Genomic DNA, 23,313 nt, shown 5'->3' with positions numbered 1-23,313 from the left:
TTGGGAACTGGGGAAGGTGTGAGTGAAAGGAAGCGGGGGAGGGGTGGCTAGTGTTGAATTTTGCACCTTTTACACAGTCTTAGGGTTGTTGTTTTGAGTGGGGGGGTTTGGCAATGTTCCTCTCTGGCCCCTGAGTTTGTGAGTTATCTCAGCCCCCGCCCCCTCCCTGGGTGATGTAGAGGGGACGTGGGTGGGAGTCCGGGGTGCTGCGACATGCACGGAGAGATGTGACTTGTCCCCTCTTGCAATCCCTGAGGACTCAGCGGCTTGGGCCTGATATCTAATCCCCACCTTGATCCAGCCATGGTGGCTCTGGGTTGCTCTGGGAGGCCGCTGGGCATCAAGGGAAGGCTTCCGCCTCTGCCCCTTTGTGAGACAGTGGAAGGCTGGCTGGGCAGGTTACTCCAGCCGCACTCTCCAGGCACTACCCCCTCCCCGTGACAGGGGTGTGGAACAAACCAAACAAGCAAAGGTTACAGCAGCAGTTCAGTCAACAGCAACCTGCGAGGGAGAAAAGCCCCTCAGTGCTGAGCGCCACCACCGCCTGCAGGAGCCCAGCCAGGAGGAGGAGCTGGGGCACTTTTTGCTCTGGAATCAACAGAAGAGGCTACAGTCGGCATGGAGGCAGCGAGCCAAGGGGACGGCGCAGCAGCGCTGTCCAACGACAAGGTACCAACCTACACGCACGAACCAGGGCTGTAGAGACCCCAGCAAAATGACATGGGCTCTGCAAAGGTGCCCGTCAGAGCCCATGTTGCCCCACTCACCAGCTCAGTGGAAGCCAGCAGGTCACCTCCCCATGCACTGAACAGTATGCCCAGTGTAGATGGGCTCAGGGGACACTCCTGCATCCACCTGAGAACTGACAGCCTGCAGGGAGGTGGATCTGATGTATTTCCCGGCTGCAAAGTGCCTGCTGTAGGGCTCCCGCTTGTGCTGTGTGGAAGATGGTGGATTGTGTTTTCTCTCTGGAACTGAGCTGCATTTCTCAGAGGCTTTAGCTTCTGCTTTGTGCCTGTCAATCTAGCTCTTTCTTACCAGGATTCAGTCTCTCTATTCTCCAAAGGGGTTGTAGGATGGCCTATCTCTCCGGGAGCTTTAGTTGTCTCTGTCTGAGTCATTCAACCCCATCTGTCCCTTCACGGCTCATTTTTTCTCAGTCTATAATTGGGGGAAAGCTGCAGTGTTCTGGGGGCCACACTGTGCCAGACACAGCATTTCAGAGATGCGATGTAGCAAAAAGCTGCTTTCGGGAACTCCCCATTCCCAGGCTGCTGTGACCCACTGTTAGCCGATGGCCAGGGATGTTTGGTGAGGTGCCAGCTATGCCCGTTTTATACCATCCGTGACTTTAACCGCTAGGACGCACTGTCCCTTCGCGGCGGGCAGCCCGGGCTAGGCTGACGGATGCCCCAAGGTCCTAACCACCCGTGACTTTAACTGCTAGAGCTCAGAGCTCCTTTGCAGCGGGCAGTCAACACTGACTGACAGGTGCCCCAATGGCAGCACTAAGAGCCTCTCCACACCCGTGACTTTAACTGCTAGAGCTCAGAGCTCCTTCGCAGCGGGCAGTCAGGATTGACTGACAGGTGCCCTAAGAGTTTGCCCCGTGGAGGCGGCACAACTCAACGCTAGGCTCTTAGTACTCTCACCTAATGGCCAGGCTTTATAGCCAAAACGGCTGAGGTTCTTTAATTGTGTTGGCTGCTTTACAGTAAACCAGAGAAACAAGTCAGGCTTATGCATAAATGGTTACCAAAATTTATTAAACTAGATTCTAATCATGTGGTTACAAAATTGCTAGTGCCTACTTATTTAAATGTAGAGATGTTACACACACAAACAAGTTACAAAACTGAAGCTACAATCTCAAAGAAAGAAAACAAAGTATAGAGCTCTATTTCAAAATATGTGTACACTAAAGATAGGAGATCAGGTGTGGGTGCTTCTTACCCTCCTTGCATCTCTCGATTCCAGCGGTGCCAAGCCAGGATCGGTCACTCAATTCCGCAGAAAGACGAATAAGGGACAAGGCTTAGGGACCCTCTTAGCTGCAGAAGCCTTGGGAGGCTGTCACTTATCTGACCAGCAGATAGTGAAAAGCACTCAAAAATCATGGTGCTGTAGGTCCCCTACTTATACCTCTGTACTCCTTTATTCTCTTTCTCCTTTCTTGTGCCAAATTGGGGCTGGTCTGTCTGGGCGACGCCAGCTCTCGCAAGAGTAGTTTACACTTGCAAAGGACAGAAACAATAAGTGTCGACTACTGGACATTCCTTTTATCAGGGTAAATATTTTCCCACCTAGGATGTTGGTGTGTGTGCATCATGCTGTTTAGTAGGGGCTAAGAGCCATGTCTGTCACAGCGCCTCTGCCTGCTGTGAGCCCAATTGTTGTATATGTTCCCAGTGGCACATTGTAGCAGCACACCTGTGCTTCTCACAGCTTCAAAGGCTGTGCTGGAATTCATGTTAAGTGCCCTGTGGTTTTTGGCTCCCGTGTGTTTCCAGCAATGCTGGTCTGAGGGGGGGGGGGGCCTGGCTGGCTGGCTACACCCACACAAGGCAGAGGGAAAGGATTTTGCATGATTCAGCGATGCTGGCAGGAGAGCATCCCATGAATTCCACATGGGCTGAGGCTAAAGCGGGGCTGCTTCTTGCCTTACAGCAATCAGCCATGTCCGCTGTTAGCAGGGGAGGGGGGCTGCACCCCAGTCTGGGAATGAGGGGGAGCAAACTCCAGAGCAGGAGTTCTTGCTGGTCTCCCAGAGACACTGAAGGGGGAATCAAGCAACTTTTGCTCCTCTCTCTCACCCTGGAAACCTCTTTGTCCTGTTCTCCTGAGCTAGCCCGGCAGAAGCTGGGGAAACCCCACCCAGAATACTGGTAGGACAGGGTACCAGAGCCAAGTCACCACCCACCACCTACTCCTCTTCATGCACACACACTGATTGCAGAGGGTTAAGACCTTCTCTTTCCAAGCTCCAGAGGCCAGGGCAGGATTGTTCTCTATTCTGGCCCTTTATCCTGCTTCGTTTGGAATGTCCCTTTGCTGGGACACTAGCACGCACCAGGATCGTTGTGACGTTATTGACACGAACCGTGACCGTATAGGCCATTGTTGCAACCAAGATCCTGTAGTGGCACCAAATCTTGTACAAAGGTGGTCAAGTAAGGTGTCTATGAGGAGGGTATGATTTGCTGCTTATGATTAAGCTATCTGTATGCATGTATCATTTTTGTATTTAAAGTTATAAGTATTGGCTCTATACTGTCTGTAGTTCAAACTTGGGCTATGTTTCTGGGTGACGCCCCAGACAACTTGGCATCAGCACTGCCTAGCCTGCTGGATGGCCTATTAAGGACCATCAACTATACAATTGACCCATTGAGAGACGGCAGATATGCCTTGTGACTCAGCAAGGCAGGCAGGGACCTGCCTGTGGACAGAACTCTAAGGTTTTCAAGCCATGGCTGGGCAGCTTGTATTTGAGACAAAAGAAGCGCAAACCACATGGCAGAGGATATAAAAGGCCCTGGAAACCCCTCCATTTTGTCTTCAGTCCTGCTTCTGACCTCTGGAGGAACCTTGCTACAAACTGAAGCTCTGAACCAAGGACTGAATGACCTCTCCCAGCTGGGGATGTTCTCCAGAGACTGGATTTGAACCTGCAGTTTATTCCATCACTGCTGCAAGCCTGAGCCAAGAACTTTGCCATCACTGTATGTCATTGATTCCATTTCACCAATTCTAGCTCTCATCTCTCTTTCTTTCTTTTATGAATAAACCTTTAGATTTTAGATTCTAAAGGATTGGCAACAGCATGATTTGTGGGTAAGATCTGACTGGTATATTGACCTGGGTCTGGGGCTTGGTCCTTTGGGATCTAGAGAACCTTTTCTTTTTAATTTTCCCCCCACTACGGTATTGGTTTTCATAACCATTCATCCCCATAACGAGTGGCCCTGGTGGGGATACTGGGAACCTGGAGTGTCTAAGGGAATTGCTTGTGTGACTTCTGGTTAGCCAGTGGGGTCAGACGGATGTCCTCTCTGTTTGGCTGGTTTGGTGCCTTAGTATAATAAAGGACACCCAGCCTTGGGCTGTGACTGCCCTGCTCTAAGCAATTTGTCCTGAATCAATACTCTCAGTTGTGTCCCTCCAGGGACAGCATCGTTACAGTAGCGTAGTCGTGCTTGGATTCACAGAACCAGGTCAATTAAGCTTTTGGTCCATACCCCACACTATCCAAATTTGAATTTTAGTATTGAGAGTTTTGTTGGTTAAAGAGCAGTTGCAATGGGTGAGTGTGACGATGTGACGCAGCAGGGAGGGGGGAGTGTTGACCTGGGAATGTGCCCTGGGGACGGGAGACCTGAGAGCCTGTCACCTGAGCCAGGAGGGGGAGGGGGAGGTGACACCTCTGCCCAGGAATGTGGACGGAGGCTGCAGCAGGGAACCTGCTCGGTGGGTTTGGTTTCAGTTTGGGGCTGGGTGGAGGAACACAGGGAACCCCAGGGCTGGGGTCTAAGCTCCCTGCTCCCCCAGAAGGACTTCACTGAGGGGTCCTGGGTGTCCCCACAAGCTCTGTTTTGGACTGTGTTCCTGTTGTCCAATAAACCTTCGGTTTTACTGGCTGGCTGAGAGTCTCAGTGAATCCCAGGAAGAGGGGTGCAGGGCCTGGACTCCCCCACACTCCGTGACAACTGGTGGCAGCGGTGGGATCTACTGCACCCCGTGAACGGCGCTTCCTGCAGTAAGTGACTGGGGAACAGTAAAACGAAGGGGGATTGACGGGGACCAGGCGTGCTGAAGATTCAGAGAGAGACGGTTTCAGGGGGCGGTTAACCCCTGGGAGTGTGTGACCAGAGAGAAGGACTTTTGCAGTAACAGGGTCCCCCGGGGGATTGCAGCGAGCGGTCCCAGGGGCGGAGGAGTCTGCAGCTCGACCCTGGCAAAGAGGTGGTGACCTCAAGAAGGACTGGCACACTAGGGGCTTTTCCTGGAAACCGTGGACAGCTGCCCGGCCTGCGAGTGGCCAGCCGGGAGATGTACGCTAAACGCCTTAAGAGCGACCTGGTGGAGCTGTGCAGGCAGAGGGGGCTGCGCGTCGGGAGGTCCACCAAGGAACAGCTGATTGCCCAGCTGGAGGAGAGGGATCGCTTGGATGACCCGATCCCTGTCCCTGAGGGAAGCCGCCCGGCGGACGCAGCGTGGGCCCTGGGGCCTGACCAGGCTGGGAGGGGTCAGACTGCTGCCCAGGACACCCCGAGACCCTTCCTACCTATGCCTGGGGGAGGGGTTGTGGGAAGCCCAGCGAATACCGAGGGCCCCCTGACCCCAGCAGCCAGCAGGGGATCCTCCCAGCGGAGCTCCCCATCCCTGGAGCGGATGCGGCTGGAATGGGAGAGGGAGAGGAAAATGAGGGAGCTGGAGGATCATGAAAAACAACGTCAACATGAGGAGAAACAACGTCAACATGAGCAGGAGGAGAAGGAGAAACAACGTCAACATGAGCAGGAGGAGAAGGAGAGGGAGCGTCAGGAGAAGGAGAGGGAGCGTCAGGAGAAGGAGAGGGAGCGTCAGGAGAAGGAGAGGGAGCGTCAGGAGAAGGAGAGGGAACGTCAACATGAGCAGCAGGAGAAGGAGAAACAAAGACAGCATGAACTGGAGCTGGCCAGGCTGAGGAGCAGTGGGGCCCCGGCTGCGGTGAGTGAGGGGGGACCCAAGACTGCAAGGAGCTTTGATAAGTGCTTCCTGGCCCAGCGGAAGGAGGGGGAGGACATAGATAGCTTCCTGACGGCCTTTGAGAATGCCTGCGAGCTGCACAGGGTTGACCCTGCAGACAGGCTCCAGTTCCTCACCCCCTTACTGGACCCCAAAGCCGTGGAGGTCTACAGCCGGATGACAGGGGCAGAGGCAGGGGACTATGAACTGTTCAAACAGGCCCTGCTCCGTGAGTTTGGGCTGACCCCCGAGATGTACCGGAGAAGGTTCCGGAGTCAGCGTAAAACGCCTGAGGTCACCTACCTACAACTGGTCAACAGGATGCAGGGATATGCCCGCAAGTGGACAGCGGGGGCCCAAACTAAAGAGGACCTGCTTGACCTGTTTGTACTGGAGCACCTGTATGAACAGTGCCCTTCCGACCTGAGGCTGTGGCTGGTGGACAAAAAGCTCGCGAACCCCCAGCATGCAGGGCAGCTGGCCGACGAGTTTGTGAACAGTCGGTCAGGGGGTAGCCGGGAGGAGTCCCAAAAGAACAGGCCCTCCCCGATGCAGAGAGAGAGTCACCATGGGGCCTCCCAGCGGGGAAATAGGGAGAACCCCCTCCAAAGGGGAACGCCTGGTGTCGGGCCCCTCCGACCCGTTCGAGGGGACCAACGTGATCTGAGCTGCTATCACTGTGGCCAGAGAGGCCACGTACGGGCCCAGTGCCCCGGGCTCAGGGACAAACTGAGCAGACCCAACCTACCCAGGGTTAACTGGGTAGGGACTCAGCTGGACGAGGGGCAGGCGACCCAGGAAAGGGGGGCTACCAGTTTGCCACCTGCTCAGGAGGGAAGAGTACCCCCAGCCAGCCCCGCCAGAGGGCTGGAGGCTCTGGACTCAGGGTGCTCGGTTTACAGGGTGGGTGCGGGGCTGTCCCTCCGGAGAGAGTGCCTTGTTCCCCTGGAGGTGGATGGGAGGAAGGTCAATGGATACTGGGATATGGGCGCGGAGGTGACGCTGGCCCGGCCCGAGGTGGTGGCCCCAGATCGGGTGGTGCCCAACACCTACCTGACCCTGACGGGGGTGGGCGGGACCCCATTTAAGGTGCCCGTGGCAAGGGTACACCTGAAATGGGGGACCAAGGAGGGCCCCAAGGATGTGGGGGTACACCACCATTTGCCCACTGAAGTTTTGATGGGGGGAGACCTAGAGGACTGGCCAAGCGACCCCCAGACCGCCCTGGTTGTGACCCGTAGCCAGAGCCGGCGAGGGGCACTGCGACCTGACCCTGGGGAGGGTACCACACTGGAGGCGCGAGACCCTACTCGGGTGGGGAGGGAGCGCCGAGGGGCACGGCTCAGAGAGGCTGCGGCCTCAGACCTGGCCACGGAGGGGGAACCGGGCCCCATCCCTTCCCCAGCCGCTGAGTTCCAGGCCGAGTTGAGGAAAGATCCCTCCTTGCAGAAGCTCAGGGACCTGGCCGACCTCAGTGAGGGACGGACCATGAGGAGAGGCTGCCAGGAGAGGTTCCTGTGGGAGAAGGGGTTCCTGTACCGAGAATGGGCTCCACCAGGGGAAGGGGAGTCCTGTGGGATCAGGAGGCAGCTGGTGGTCCCCCAGAAGTACCGCCGCAAGCTCCTGTCCCTGGCCCATGACATCCCCCTCGCAGGGCACCAGGGAATCCGGCGCACCCGGCAGAGGTTGCTACAGAACTTTTACTGGCCCGGGGTCTTTACCACCGTCCGGCAGTATTGCCGATCCTGTGACCCCTGTCAGAGGGTGGGGAAGGCCCGGGACAAGGGGAAAGCGGCGTTGAGACCTTTGCCCATCATAGAGGAGCCTTTCCAGAAGGTGGCCATGGACATCGTGGGGCCTCTCAGCAAGACGACCCGGTCGGGGAAGAAATACATTCTGGTGGTGGTAGATTTCGCCACCCGCTACCCCGAGGCAGTGCCCTTAGCTTCCATTGAAGCAGACACCGTGGCAGAGGCGCTCCTGACCATTTTCAGCCGAGTGGGGTTCCCCAGGGAAGTCTTGACAGACCAAGGCTCCAACTTCATGTCGGCCCTGCTCCGGTGCTTGTGGGAGAAATGTGGGGTCCGGCATGACTGGGCCTCAGCGTATCACCCCCAGTCCAATGGGCTGGTGGAGAGGTTTAACGGGACGCTAAAGATGATGCTGAAAACCTTTATGAACCAGCACCCGCAGGATTGGGACAAGTACTTACCTCACCTGCTGTTCGCGTACAGGGAGGTGCCCCAGGAGTCTACCGGATTTTCGCCTTTCGAACTGTTATATGGAAGGAGGGTGAGGGGCCCCCTGGACCTGATGAGAGACGAGTGGGAGGGGAAGGCCACTCCCGATGGAGAGTCAGTGGTGGAGTATGTCCTGACCTTCCGAGAGAGACTGGCTGAACTCATGGGCCTGGCCAGGGAGAATCTGGCCAGAGCCCAGAAGAAGCAGAAGGTCTGGTATGACCGCACGACGCGGGCCCGGGCCTACGCCACCGGGGATCAGGTGATGGTTCTCATCCCCGTGAGAAAGAACAAACTACAGGCCGCCTGGGAGGGCCCGTTCAAGGTCGTCAAGCAGCTCAATGAGGTAAACTATGTGGTGGAGCTGTCGAACCGGGCCCACCACCGCCGGGTGTACCATGTGAATATGATGAAGCCATATTATGCCAGGGGGAATGTGGTGTTAGCTGTGTGTGGTCAGTGGGAGGAGCAGGGAGATGACCCTTTAGTAGATCTATTCCCTGGGACCAGAGCTGGTTCCCCCCTGGAAACAATCCCCCTCTCGGATCAGCTCACCCCTGCCCAGCAAGCCGAGGTCAGGGGGGTGCTGCATCCGTACCGACAGCTGTTTTGCAACCAGCCTGGACGCACTAATCTGACTGTCCACCGGGTGCAGACAGGGTCGCACCCGCCGATAAGATGCTCCCCCTTCCGAGTCACAGGGAAAACTGCTCAGGACCTGGAAAGAGAGGTCCGGGACATGCTGGCTTTGGGGGTGATCCAGCCATCGGCCAGCCCTTGGGCCTCGCCGGTGGTGCTGGTCCCCAAAAAGGATGGGTCAGTCCGGTTCTGTGTGGACTATCGGAAGCTCAATGCCGTCACTGTATCGGATGCCTACCCCATGCCCAGGCCGGACGAGCTCCTAGACAAGCTGGGAGGAGCTCGGTACCTTACCACCATGGACCTTACAAAGGGCTACTGGCAAGTGCCGCTGGATGCAGATGCCCGGCTGAAATCGGCCTTTATCACCCCTCTGGGGCTCTATGAGTTTCTGACCCTGCCTTTCGGCCTCAAGGGAGCGCCGGCCACCTTCCAGCGCCTGGTGGACCAGCTCCTGAGGGGGATGGAGAGTTTTGCCGTGGCGTATATTGACGACATCTGTGTCTTTAGCCAGACCTGGGAGGACCACGTGTCCCAGGTTAGACAAGTGCTGGACCGACTCCAGGGGGCTGGGCTGACTGTCAAAGCGGAGAAGTGCAAGGTGGGGATGGCTGAAGTATCTTACCTGGGCCATCGGGTGGGGAGCGGCCGCCTAAAGCCGGAACCGGCCAAGGTGGAGGTGATCAGAGACTGGCCCGCTCCCCACACCAAAAAGCAGGTCCAAGCCTTTATTGGGATGGCAGGATACTACCGAAGATTTGTGCCCCACTTTAGCGCCATCGCCACCCCCATCACTGAGCTATGCAAGAAGGGGAAGCCAGACAAGGTGGGCTGGACCGAGCAGTGCCAGGAGGCTTTCCGGGCGCTGAAGGAGGCTCTGGTTAGTGGCCCAGTTCTAGCAAACCCAGACTTTGACAAGCCCTTTGTGGTGTTCACCGACGCCTCCGACACGGGACTGGGGGCGGTGTTAATGCAGGAGGATGAAAAGGGGGAGAGACACCCCATCGTGTACCTGAGCAAGAAGTTGCTACCCCGGGAGCAACACTACGCGGCCATCGAGAAGGAGTGCCTGGCCATGGTGTGGGCCCTCAAGAAACTAGAGCCCTATCTCTTCGGGCGACACTTCACCGTCTACACCGACCACTCTCCCCTGACCTGGCTGCACCAGATGAAAGGAGCCAACGCCAAGCTCCTGAGGTGGAGCCTGCTCCTGCAGGATTACGACATGGACGTGGTCCACGTGAAGGGAAGTGCCAACCTGATAGCGGATGCGCTGTCCCGGAGAGGGGGCCCCGAACTTCCCCAGGTCACTGGTCACAGTGACCCCGCTCAGTTCAGTCTCGAAGGGGGGAGAGAAGTTGTCACGGAGTGTGGGGGAGTCCAGGCCCTGCACCCCTCTTCCTGGGATTCACTGAGACTCTCAGCCAGCCAGTAAAACCGAAGGTTTATTGGACAACAGGAACACAGTCCAAAACAGAGCTTGTGGGGACACCCAGGACCCCTCAGTGAAGTCCTTCTGGGGGAGCAGGGAGCTTAGACCCCAGCCCTGGGGTTCCCTGTGTTCCTCCACCCAGCCCCAAACTGAAACTAAACCCACCGAGCAGGTTCCCTGCTGCAGCCTCCCTCCACATTCCTGGGCAGAGGTGTTACCTCCCCCTCCCCCTCCTGGCTCAGGTGACAGGCTCTCAGGTCTCCCGTCCCCAGGGCACATTCCCAGGTCAACACTCCCCCCTCCCTGCTGCGTCACATCGTCACAGTGAGCAAAGAGCATATGAGGGTCTTGACAAAAAAGCCCTGGAACATTTGTGTTCAGAAAAGGGGATAAGCTTTAAAACTAAAGCTACGAATCAAGAACTGCGAGATCTGTTAATGGCCAGCGATCAGAAGGCAGGAGCACAGCCCTTACCTGAGGCTGCAGAAGCAATAATAATGCAAAAGGCAGCAAGTAAACTGAAACTTGAGCATGAACAGAGACGAGCAGAGAGTCGATTGCTGGAAAAGCAAAAGAATGCTGAATTAGAAAAAGAAGCTAAGGAAAGGAATGCTGAATTGGAAAGAGAAGCTGCTGAAAGACTGAAGGAGGCTAATGAGAGGAAAGGGCTCGTAGAAGGCAAATGGCTGCTGAGGAAACGGTTGCCAGACTTAGGCTCCAAGTCAAAAAAGCAAGGGAAGAACAGCAGAAACTGTATCCTCTTGCAAGTCCAGTTTATAACAATGTTGGTACGTTGTATGACTCTGATCAGTTGTCTGGGTGTAACCAAATGTACTCCAACACTGCCACCTTTTATGTAAATGCTCTTACTGTGAGTTCAGTAGAAGGTGACTCCATAAATTGTGCCAATGCTCTGGATGGAAGTGGTAATGGGGGTGAATTGTTGCTTAAAGAAGCCCCTAGGGAAAGGAATCCTCATGGCGTCTGTGCAAGCAGTTTACTGCAACTGAAGGGTGTGGAAGTGATTTAATCAAGGAAGTTTCAGTTCCTAACAGCCGGACATTTTCTGTGGTGAATGGATCCACTGACTGTCCTGTTGAAAGATCTAGTGAGGATAGTTTCCAAAAGGTCTGTGCTTCAGGGTCTGAGGACAGGTTTGGTTCCTCGTGTTTCCAAGCAGAACTGGGTTCGGGCTGAATGCTTGAAGGTGCAGGGGAGAGCAAGCAAACTCTCACCCTCACACTTTGGATTTGTGCCATATCTCTGTAAGACAGAGTCCAGCCTTGGAATTGGTAGCAGTTAAGGATCTGGTAAACAGGCTGCTGTCTGTGTTGATGCAAATTACCTGACTGACAGGGAGAAGAAAGACTTGCTCACGAAAGCTTATGCTCAAATAAATTTGTTAGTCTCCAAGGTGCCACAAGTCCTCCTGTTCTTTTTGCAGATACAGACTAACACGGCTGCTACTCTGAAACTTGCTCATTGCTGTTCGCACAGAGAGCACACCCAATCAGCCAGTGAATTCTGTTAAGCAAAAGAAATCAGGGTTTGATCCTTCACGACAAGGAGGAAAGAGAGACCTTAATTTTGCAAAGGGAAGCCACAGGCTAACCCTAAAATGCCAAATCCCCAATGGTATTGAGCCAGAGGTGTGGCATGACAAAAAAGATTGTAAATGGACCCTCGCATTGAATTTGTTGTTGTTGCTAATGGTGATTTTTGTAACGAATGTGTTGCTAATACCAAGAATTGTAAAAATGTACAATGTGGCTAATCTTTTGGAAAACCCCTTAAGAGTGATACATAAGAACACACTTTATGTTAAAAGACCTTGTGATGCAAATGCATCTGAAGAAGTGAGGTTTTTACCCATGAAAGCTTATGCTCAAATAAATCTGTTAGTCTTTAAGGTGCCACCAGACTCCTAGATGATTCACAGTTAGTGCCTGTAACCAGTCTTGGAACTTTTCACAGGAGAAGAGACATTCCAGACCTGAAGTGCTGTATAAAAAGGGAAACTGAGGCACACTGCCATATTGCTTTCACGGCTAAATACCAAGATTCCTATACTGTGAACAACATTAATATCTACGTTAACTTGGTATTAATTGTGTTCCAAACATTTACCAGAGCTTGTATGGATAAAGTAGTTATGTTCTTTAGCTCTTGGCAAGAGACATACAGGAACCCTGCTGCAAGAGCAGATCCAATCCACTATTGTTCTAACCAAGTTTTACCTTTGTAAAGAGATTCAATCATGTTATTGAACATGACTTTGATAAACCATTTCCGTTATACACCAATACTTGGGGTAGGGAGACAGAACCCAGGATGGGGAGCTCTTGGGATGCCGTCAGCCATGTTTGTCATCTGTTCCTGCACCAATTTTGCATTGGGGGGTGTGACGTTATTGAGGTGAACTGGGACCATATAGGCCATTGTTGCGACCAAGATCCTGTAGTGGCACCAAATCTTGTACAAAGGAGGTCAAGTAAGGTTAGGATTATGCTATCTGTATGCATGTATCATTTTTGTATTTAAAGTATTGGCTCTGTACTGTCTGTATTTCAAAGTTGTGCTCTGCTTCTGGGTGATGCCCCAGACAAGTTGGCGGCAGCTCTGCCTAGCCTGCTGGATGACCCATTAAGGACCATCAGCTACACAACTGACCCATTGAGAGAAGGCAGATACACCTTGGGACTCAGCAAGGCAGGCAGGGACCTGCCTATGGACAGAACTCTAAGGCTTTCAAGCCATGTCTGGGCAGCTTGTATTTGAGACAAAGGAAGCACAAGCCACATGGCAGAGGATATAAAAGGCCCTGGAAACCCCTCCATTTTGTCTTCAGTCCTGCTTCTTACTTCTGGAGGAACCTTGCTACAAACTGAAGCTCTGAACCAAGGACTGAATGGCCCATCCCAGCTGGGGATGTTCTCCAGAGACTTGATTTGAACCTGCCGTTTATTCCATCACTGCTACAAGCCTGAACCAAGAACTTTGCCATCACTGTATGTAATTGATTCCACTTCACCAATTCTAGCTCTCGTCTGTATCTTTTTCTTTTCTAAAATCTAAAGGTTTATTTATATTCTAAAGGATTGGCAACAGCGTGATTTGTGGGTAAGATCTGACTGGTATATTGACCTGGGTCTGGGGCTTGGTCCTTTGGGATCTAGAGAACCTTTTCTTTTTAATTTTCCCCCCACTACGGTATTGGTTTTCATAACCATTCATCCCCATAACGAGTGGCCCTGGTGGGGATACTGGGAACCTGGAGTGTCTAAGGGAATTGCTTGTGTGACATATGGGTAGCCAGTGGGGTAAAAACCGAAGTCCTCTGTCTGGCTGGTTTGGTTTGCCTTAGAAGTGGAGAGACCCCAGCCTTGGGCTGTGACTGCCCTGCTCTGAGCTATTTGTCCTGACTCGATACTCTCCATCATGTCCCGCCAGAGGCAGCGTCGTTACGACCATCAGATCGGTTTTCCCAGGCCTGTTGATGATGGCAGAGCATCAGGCACCACTGCTATCCAGTCCTTCTCGGGCTGCGTCCAAGGAGAGTCTGGGAGAAGTCGCCGGATTTCTCTCAAACAGCTCCTGGAGCTGGTTGAAAAATACCAAATGATGCCTTGTGTGAGATCCAGATTTAAAAAATCAACCCTACAAAAGCCTTGTTTTCTAAGCCATTATCAGTGTAAAACAAAACAAACCCTCAAACAAAACCAGTTCTTTCCCCTCTGCCCCCCAAACCATCAGGTTTATTTTTATGCCAAGAACTCAAGGCTTTATTGGAAAAAAAATTGATTCTACCCACCCAACCAGAATCGTTTTTTTAATTCTGTCTGAAAACCCATTTTCCGTCAGACACCTTTAGCCTGCTCCCAGGCAGCGCTGCAAGCCAGCTGGGGAGCGTCCTTGCCCGCAGCAATGCATGCCCTAGCATGGGCTCTTTGCACGCAGCTTGTAACACGCGCTGCTCCCTGCCTGCGATGTTAAACCAAGGTCTTTCCTGCCTAATTTCGAGTGTGTCCCTGATGGAAGTTAGAGCCCCTTCCTCCCCTCCCCCCGCTTCCCTGTCTCTGGCTGTTTACACTGCCGAGCCGAATGGAGCCTGCCCAGGGTTCAGTGTTTTGCTCTGTTCCACTGACAGACAGCTGGCTCAGCTGGAGCAAGTTCCCTGCTGGTGGCCTGCCAGGGAGGGTCGAGGGCCGCGATGCGCTGTTGCCAGGCGCAGGCAGGGCCCCCACTGAGCAGTGGGGGGCAGAGCCTCCGCTTGCACTGGGGAGGAATTGAATCAAGACCACGGGACTCCTGATTAACCCTTCGTCATCTCCCTTTCTCCTTTTAGATCTTTGTGCTGACTTGCGTCTACCTGGCGGCCTTATCTCTGAGGTGGGTCCAGTTACCTGAGGTCTGTCCCAAGACCTGCTGGGGTCAGGATAGTGAGGGGCCAATGTGGATGTGCTTTGCTCGTGGCCAGTTGCCAAGCGCTTTCCCCTGGTAGCCCCCATGCTGGCTGCTGTCCCCCTTCTGTAGGAAGACAACGTAAGAGCTCTGATATCTGCATCATCAAGGCCTCTGCTCTTATCCCTATGCTAGGGACGCATGCAGGACAGAGCCAGGTTCTGGGGGTGCTCTCAGGTAGCCAGGCAGTGCCAGTGTAGGTCCCAGGCCACAGTGATACCTCCGGGGTCTGACCGCAGGGTACCACCAGGGCAGACCCCTGGGTGCTCCTGCATCCAGCTTGCAAAGGTCATTGGGGATGCATTATCCCCAGCCCCAGGGTTTTGCCCTTCATCCTGTCCAGTCTTGTCCACAGCGGGAGGGGACTGTGGAATCCACCTTTCCTTCTGGAGACCACCACGTCCCCTAACATCCCAGGGCCCCTCTCTCCGGTAAGTGAGCCGTCTACACAGTGATGAGCTGCCAAAATCTTAACAACCGGTTCCCTCCTCACCCCACGAGGGGGTTGTGGCCTGCCCCTGCCCCCCGGGACTCCTTCCCCATCCAACCCCCCACATTCCTTGACCCCCATCTCCTGGGACCCCTGCCTCATCCAGCCCTGTCCTCTGACTGCCCCCAGAACCAGGCAGGAGGGTCTCATGGGCCACTGTAGTGGCCACTAAGAGCCAGAGCTACCTGCTGGGGGGGCGAGGTGGGGAGTCCCAGTGGTGCTTCCCTGGGGCAGCTCCCAGGAAGCATCTGGCAGGTCCCTCTGGCTCCTAGGGGTGGGGTAGCGTAGCTGGGGGGGAGCAGGGGGAGCGGCCGCTCCCCCACTGATCACATCAAAAGTGGCGCCTTAGGCACTGACTCCGTGGGTGCTCTGGGGCTGGAGCACCCACGGGGAGAATTTGGTGGGTGCAGAGCCCCCACCGGCAGCTCCCTGCGTCACGCCCGGCCCCAGCTCACCTCCGCTCCGCCTCCACCTCCTCCCCTGAACGCGCTGCCCCACTCTGCTGCCCCGCCCCCCGGCTTCCCGTGGATCAGCTGTTCGCGCAGGAAGCCTGGGGGGGGGCTGAGAAGCAGGCGGCAGCTTCGCGCTCAGGCCCAGGGAGGCGGAGGTGAGCTGGGGCGGGGAGCGGTTCCCCTGCATGTCCCCCCCCCCGGGTTACCTGCCACAGCGTGGGCAGCCCCCCTCACGCCCCCCCAACCCAGCTCACCTCCGCCTCCCTGGGCCTGAACGGGAAGCCACCGCCTGCTTCTCAGCCCCCACCAGGCTTCCCACGTGAACAGCCCCGGAGCCCCCACGGAGTCGGCACCTAAGGTGCCACTTTTGGCCCGTCGTTAAATTTAGAAGCCCTTTTAGAACCAGTTGTCCTGTCCCTCGCGGGACAACCAGTTCTAAAAGGGCTTCTAAATTTAACAACTGGCTCCAGCAAACCCGTGCGAACCGGCTCCAGCTCACCACTGAGCCTCCAGCAGGGCTTGTGTCCAGGCTGCTGGGGCATGAATCCACTAGCAGGAGGCAGCAGGAAGCCATCCCCTCAGTGCTTTTCCGTTGCCACACGCCAGCTCCTTTCCAATCCCCACCGTCCTGTGGCTCTTCTCTGTGCAGTCTAGGAACCAGCGTGAGCCCACTGCAGCAGGGAGCCCTGGCACCTGGACTCCAGCCCCCCAGGGTGACCAGGATGGAGAGAGGATGGGACGTTACGGCTGGGAGGCAGGAGGGTTCGGGACTCCAATCCTGTTCCCAGCTCGGAAACCAGCCGCCGGTAACTCACACGAGTGCCTTGCACTTCAGATATCCCAGCTGGGAGACTGGGTGCAAAGCGGGGACCTCCCCGAGACCCAGACCTGTGTCTGAGCCCAGGCTCAAGGAGAGGTGAAAGGGGATGTTAACTGTGCTGTGTGCAGACTACTAGATGGATACCATGCCCGGCTGGCCGTGTGCAACCGAGACTAACCGTTGCCTGTGTTTCCATTTCAGCCTCGTTGGCAGCAGCTCGGTCCTTGCTGTATCCACCCTCAGGAGGAGATGCTTCCACAGCCAGGTCTGTTGCAGACTCGAGACACCCTGGATTTTTAGAGAAGTGGAGAGTGTGCGATCTCACAGGGCATTTCATGCCCAAGGGTTTTTAATCCTGCCCCATACTAGTCCATCCTAATCCCGTGGCCAGTTCACCATAGCCCTGGCCAACCCAGGAATACCCATTTCTTTAGTTCGGTGTTTCCTGGTGTTTAGCTGGAGCAGCTGTGGGTCATGGGAAAACCCCATAATTCATGGGGTTTGCAGTGCCCCTGCTGCCCAGCTACATGGGTTCACCCTGACACCAGGCAGAAGCTGGTCTGACGTATCTCTGCAGGGGACTCAGTTAGGTGGCTGCCTCTAAGGACAGTCTTGAGAGATCAGTAAGGGCCCCATCACACTCCCAGTCCATTTGGGTCGGGGAAAGGAGGAGTGGGGCAACAGCTGCACTAGGCTGGCCCTGCCCCATGGCTTGGTCAGCCCAGCAAGAGCCTGGTTTGCTTTGAGTGCTCATTGGTTGCTGGAATTACTGTTTGGCTGCAGCACCTAATCCATGCCAGCTCTCCTTGGCCTGTTCCTCCAGGCAGAGAGGCAGCATGAGGAGGGGGCACACGTAGGAGGAGACGGGGTGTTAGGAAGAGTGTTATGTGTACTGGTGGCAGTGGGGACCTGGGAGGAGGCAGGGCTGAGCTGCGCGGAGGGAGACTCATGCAGGAGCAGCCATGTTTGAGGAGCCTCCTCTCGCTTCTGTGTTGGAGACATTGGACGGGTGGGCCGCGGAGAGGCCGCGGAGCCTCTGGTGAGGGCAGGCAGGGCGGAGGCCGAGTGCGGTGGGGCAGCCTCTTGGTGACATGCCTCCCTCACCGTCGGACGGGCGCACGGATGCAGCAGCAAAGCGCAGCTCGCTGTTCCCAAAGGGTCTCCTTCCTTACCCTGCTCCCTGACTGGAGAGGAGCCCCCCTCCCTCGCCTCCAGGCCCTGCCTCCATCTCTGGGCTCCAGGTGCCCCAGCGCTCTTCTCAGGCCAGGAGGGCATCCCCTTCAGGGGAGGGCAGAGGAGCGTGTCCATGCTGCTCTGGGCCGCACACCATGCAGAACAAAGGAGACCAGTGGGTGCTGGGGGGGGGGAGGGAAGGGGAGGGAGGCAGGCGTGTACCAGACGGGGCCAGGGAAAAGGGGGCTGCTCCCTGCTGGTAGCATCTTCCCTAACTAACCTTGTTGCCCCCCACAGCTGCTCCCCCTCTTCCTGCTCTCCCTGGCAGACTTCCTGGCTGCCTTGGTGCTGATCATCACGGCTGCCATCCAGCTCCTTCCAGCCCAACTCTTTGTCCTGGCTTACGAGTTCTGCCCCTACGGCCTGATGCTGGCCATGGTGAGCACAGACGGGGTGCGGGTGCGATTGCACGTGGGCGGACGTGCGGGCTGGGGCTGGTGGTGATTGTGCCCGGCTCAAAAGTCTCTGCTGCTGCTGTTTCTCTGGAAGCTGCGCCCCCCCCCCCACCCGGTATAGCTGCAGATTGTGACTGTTCGCGTGGATGAGCCCTGGGGTGGGTGGGTGGGGGTGTCATGCTGCCTATGCATGTGGTGTGGTGAGCTGTGCCCTCTACTCTGGGGATATTCGAGCCCTAACAGGTCCCTCTTTCACGGGCCAGTCCAGGATTGTTCCCAGCTAGGGGTCACAAGGATGGAGATTCAGCCCCTGCCCTGAGGAGATGCAGCCTCATGCTTCTTGCTGCCAGGGAGCCATTCTTGATATTCAGCCTGCTCCTTCCCTCTCTGGGTTCCTGCCATCATACCTCGCTCCATGCTCACATTGCACTAAATAACCGCTCGGACCCTGGGGCCCGGCCTGAACTGGAGAGCCCAACTCCACCGCTGTGGGCCTGGCTTTTCAGAAGGTGCCGCACGCCTGCGCCCTCCACTGACTTCCGTGGGCACCGAGCGCTCGGCAGCTCTGGAAATTGGCCCCTGGTGCCTGAAGTCGAGCACCCTGGAACTGAAGTATCCTTGGACTTTGCGCCCTTCAGTTGCCTGCAGGTTACGCCCCTCATCCCCAGTCATTGCTTGGCCAAGGAAAACCGATTCCACTTCTGATCTCCCCATGTGCGTCCATCCCTCCTGCCTCCATCGGTTTCTGCTTCTCTTCCCTGAACTCCCTCCAGCTGATGTCCTTTGCTGGCGACATGGCGCTCAGCATTCGGAGCGCTCCTCCAGGTGGGTGTAGCCCTCCCTTCTCTGGGAGGCGAGGCCTCGGGCTCCCCAGCCCAGACATGCATCAGTTTCTGCTGCCACGTCGCACTGTGGCTTCAGTCGGATTCGCTGGCTGTTAGCACCCCCGCACTGAGAAGTGTTCGGCCCTAGGACAAACCCTTCAGCCAGAGCTGCTTCCTCCATTTCTCTCTCCAGGGATCTGGGGTTATGTTGCCCAGGCAGATTTGTGGCATTTTCACTCCCCAGCAGAATCTCATGTGCTTTTCTGCCCGTGTCTCACCCCTCTCCCAAATCTTGGTTGCGGTTTCTCTGTCCTCACTGGGACTTGCAAGTCCTCCCTGTTTAATACCAGCTGCAGCTTTCATGAACACGCAGCTTACTCGCCATCCCAGCTCACTGGGGTAGATGTGAAATGAGAGAACAGCAGTCCCTGTAGAACCCACTTGCCACCTTGATACACAACCATTTATCGTTACCCTTTTGTAACGGGTTCTTACCTGCTTGAGAGCAGATTACTGCCTCAGTTTCCCCTCTCTTACCCATGGTCTGCAGTCTCCCCCGGTGGATGGGGTAATTTGGTGCTTTTGACCATCTGGACAACACAAGAAGTCCTCCTGGGTGGGAAGACAAGTCTAAACACACCTCAGCCCTTCACCCTCCCCAGGTGGAGCGCTCACCCGGTGTCCCAGGGCGATACAGCTCAGCTCCCTCCCTGGGCTTTATGGCTCCAGAGCCCTGCCCTGTTGATGCCAGTAGACGTGGGGTTTCCTTCCGCCTTTGTTGACAACACTGGCCTGGGGCACCTGAGCCCTGGGCCTCCAGCCCCTACCGGCCTCACGCTGCCCCAGCCGCTTCCTCCTGCTCCTTAACCCCCAGTCCTGGGCCTCTTCCACAGCCCCTCCTGTGTGGCGTGTCCAGCCCCTTGCTCGCTCTCTCCTATTTCACCTGCCTGCAGGGCCTCTGGCTTTGAGTCCCATTCAGCTCTTTATGGAGCCCTGGCATGCCAGCCACAGGACCCCCTGGGACCCACAACCACCCAAAACGCCTTAACGGGCTGGCTCCAGTAATGGCAACTGTTGGGCCCAGCTCTCAAAGGGGTCAGCCTGATCTGCTGGTCCTGGGTTGAAGGTCTTCCAGACAGTTTTGACTCCAAGTGACCATTGTAACGATGCTGGCTCTGATGGAACACAACTGTGAGTGCCAATTCAGGCCAAATTGCTTAAAGCCGGGCAGTTACAGCCCCAGGCTGGGGTTCCTTTGCACACCAAGGCAAACCCAACCAGCCAGACAGAGCAGACTTTGGGTTTACCCCACTGGCTAACCACAAGTCACACAAGCAATTCCCTTAGACGCTCCAGTTTCACCACCAGGGCCACTCGTTATGGGGATGACTGGTTATAACAACCAATACCCCAGTAAAAGAAAAAGGGTTCTCTCGATCCCAAAGGACCAAGCCCCAGACACAGGTCAATATACAAGTCAGATCTTACCCACAAATCATGCTGTTACCTATCCTTTAGAATCTAAAGGTTTATTCATAAAAAGAAAGAAATAGAGATGAGAGCTAGAATCGGTGAAATGGAATCAATGACATACAGTGATGGCCAAGTTCTTGGTTCAGGCATGTCGCAGTGATGGAATAAATGGCAGGTTCGAATCAAGTCTCTGGAGAACATCCCCAGCTGGGATGGGTCATTCAATCCTTTGTTCAGAGCTTCAGTTTGTAGCAGTGTCCCTCCAGAGGTATGAAGTAGGATTGAAGGCCAGATGGAAATGAGGCCTCAGCCTTTTATAGTCTCTTGTCATGTGGTCTTTGCTTTCTTTGTCCCAAGGACACAGTATCCAGCACATGGCATAGAAAAACCTCAGAGTTCTGTCCATAGGCAGGTCCCTGCACACCTTGCTGAGTCCCAAGGCGTGTCTGCCTTCTCTCAACGGGTCAATTGTATAGTTGATGGTCCTTAACGGGCTAGGGCCATCCAGCCGGCTAGGCAGAGCTGACACCAACTTGTCTGGGGTGTCACCCAGAAGCAGAGCATAAGTTTGAAATACAGACAGCATAGAGCCAATATTCACAACTTCAATACAAAAATGATACACACAGCATAATTATAACCAGCCAATCATAACCTTGTCTTAGACACCTCACACGACAACCTCTGTACAATATTTGCTGCAAATATATAACAGTGATTGCAAGAGTGATCTCTATGGTTACAAATTCTGTCAATAACATTACAGCCATGTCTTTTCCAAGCCAGTTTCAGCCAATTGCTCAATTAAGATTTCAGGAGACACGGTCGCATATGGGTTACTACGGTCCAGACACGTGACGCCTGCTGCACGACTGCCCTTTGCACTGGGGTGGTAGCACTCAGCCCCCACTGCTCCCATAGCTCCGGGGGAAGAACCGTGTTTTCTGAGCCAGTTGTGAATGCTAAGCCTGAGCCCACCTGGATCCTCTTAGCTAACCTGTGGGCGTGGGGGGACATGTGCCTTGGGTACATGGTCATGGGTTCTTAGCGTAGCCAGAGACCACTGAGCGGCTCAGCTTGTTGGCTACTGGAGGAATGTTCTGTGCCGCTGCCTGCCGTGATCCAGCTCCGCGACTGTGAGCGCACGTAACCCGCTCGTCAGAGCGTCACGGGGCCGCATCTTGCCTGGGCCGCGCAGGACGGGACTCTGCTACGGGCCCAGTACTGGAGCCTGGCTGGTTGGGTCGGGCTGCGGTGACTCGTGCTTTCAGCTCTGGATGGCCCCGGTTCGAACCCATGTGTGTCAGCCCAGATGGCCACCATCAGGCCCTGCTGTGCAGCATGGCTGGAAAGCCACGAGGGAGGCCCCAGTAAGTGGCCGGAGCCTTTGCAGGGGTGGATGTGGTGCGGTAGGGGGCGCGAGGGTCGTGCCCACGTGCTGGTTCCTTCCCCCCCCCCACGCTGGAACTCTGGCGGTGTCGTTACCAGACTGGTTCATGCTCAGATCCCCTGGGGTTACTGGGAGCAGCGCTGACAGCAGCACCCTGGCCTGGGGAAGGCAAGACAGGCTAGTGGGAATGAGGGCCCAGCGGGGTGCCTGGCTCGCCCTAGAAGCCGGCAGGTGGGATTGTTGCTGGGTGTGACCCTCAGCTTCTCTCTTGCCCAGATGTTCTACGCTATCTCCTTCCTGATGGTCATTGTCTATGCCTACGAGGTGAACCGCACCATCCGTGGCTGGAGAGTGACGCACATGACAGCTCTGCAGGTAGGGGCTGACCAGGCCTTCCTCCCCCATCCTGCTGGAATGCCGGAGGCGGTCCTTCTCCCCCACCGGGCACAACCAGGCCAGGGGCCAGACGGAGCCGCTGGTGGCAGCTCCTCAGAAGGACAGACAGACACCACAGGGGGGGCCAGAGAGACAGACGGGAGGGAGAGTTACACCACATGCATCCAGGCAGGAACAGGCCATGCCGTGAGCATCCCTCAGACCTGCCAGCCCCTGGCCCTGGCCCGAGGAGACTGGGGGATGGCGCTGTGGTCACCCACCCACATCTTGGCAGGGGAGGAAAGGGAGCAGGATGGGCCACAAGTTCCCAGACAGGTGGATCAGCAGCGAGTGGGTCTCCGTGTTCACTAGCTGGCAGCGGGTTACCTTGGAGCCCTGGCTAGTAGTGGGTGTTGTGTCAATGGGATGCGAATGGTGGCAAGAGGATGCCTGGGGCAGCCTGTTCCCTATTCTACCACGTGTGTATTGTGAATGCGATGCCCACATCCCCGTGCATGGCACCCGGCTAGCCCTCTGGGCCCATGGGAGCCCGGGCTGCTCTGAGAATGGCCAGCCTGAGAGCGAGTGGTTCAGAGACATACCCACACGAGTGCAGAGCAGCAGCCTTTGGGATCCCCGCTGGTCCCCTCCAACGTGGTTTGAACGCCACTGTTGAGGGCTGCACACTCCTGCGAGTCCCATGGGACACTGGGCCGCGTCCCTGGACCTGGCGCAGCGCTAAACGCGCCAGGTTCAGTACCCAGAACCTGCCTCTAGCCCTGGGGCAGGGCTGCAGCCCTTTCTGACCCAGCTCTTCTTCGCTGCAGGAGAGGCACAGGTGCACGGAGAGGGCGCAGCACTGCCTGCCCTACGCCCTGGCCTGGTAGGTGCTGCCCCGCTGGGTTTCTTTGCCTTGTAGGGTTGGGCTGGTCCGAAGCTGCTCACCCTAAGCCCCCTCGCTGCCCGCCAGTCCTGTGAGTGGTGACCACCGCAGGGCAGCGGCAGAGCCTGCGTGACCCCTGCCCGCGCTGTCTGGCTCTGGCCAGCATCACCGGCCCCGGGGAGGCGGCAGGCTGTCCTGGCTTTCAGCTCCAGGCTAGGGAGTCCTGCATTGCCCTCCTGGCTCTGCCACGGCCATGCAGCCTGGCCTGGGGAAAGGGACCAGCATAACCCAGCCCCAGTCTGACCAGTAACTGCAGCTCCCTGGGCCTCCAGGTCCCCATCGCTACCGCGGGGTCAGAGGTGCTGCCCTGGCTCGGGATGGGGAGACCCAGCTGGGATGTGCCGTCACCTTTGCAACCTGGGGGCAGGCACAGCCTTCCCAGTGCACGGGGTGACTCTCTGCAGCATGCCCAGGCTCTC

General features: G+C 56.1%; 1 protein-coding gene across 1 annotated transcript; it reads left to right on the top strand.

Annotated features, from left to right (window-relative positions):
- The first annotated feature begins 32 nt into the window (after window positions 1-32).
- LOC141993100 (uncharacterized) lies at window positions 33-22,323 on the top strand. Its single transcript, XM_074962423.1, has 5 exons — window positions 33-669; window positions 14,384-14,427; window positions 16,463-16,526; window positions 17,732-17,872; window positions 21,853-22,323. The coding sequence occupies exons 1-5, from the start codon at window positions 619-621 to the stop codon at window positions 22,321-22,323; spliced, it is 771 nt and encodes a 256-aa protein (XP_074818524.1). The 5' UTR covers window positions 33-618.
- The last annotated feature ends 990 nt before the right edge of the window (window positions 22,324-23,313 follow it).

The sequence above is a fragment of the Natator depressus genome, chromosome 1, assembly GCF_965152275.1.
Source record: "Natator depressus isolate rNatDep1 chromosome 1, rNatDep2.hap1, whole genome shotgun sequence".
In the NCBI taxonomy this organism is placed as follows: domain Eukaryota; kingdom Metazoa; phylum Chordata; order Testudines; family Cheloniidae; genus Natator; species Natator depressus.
This window is presented reverse-complemented; position numbering and strand designations above follow the sequence as displayed.

What these genes read in the sequence shown, in the direction of transcription:
- LOC141993100 (XM_074962423.1), top strand. Translation starts at nt 619, where the DNA reads ATGGAGGCAGCGAGCCAAGGGGACGGCGCAGCAGCGCTGTCCAACGAC. An exon ending in CAGCGCTGTCCAACGACAAG is followed by an intron (nt 670 to 14,383) that starts GTACCAACCTAC and finishes TTCTCCTTTTAG; the next exon opens with ATCTTTGTGCTGACTTGCGT. An exon ending in GGAGATGCTTCCACAGCCAG is followed by an intron (nt 16,527 to 17,731) that starts GTCTGTTGCAGA and finishes TGCCCCCCACAG; the next exon opens with CTGCTCCCCCTCTTCCTGCT.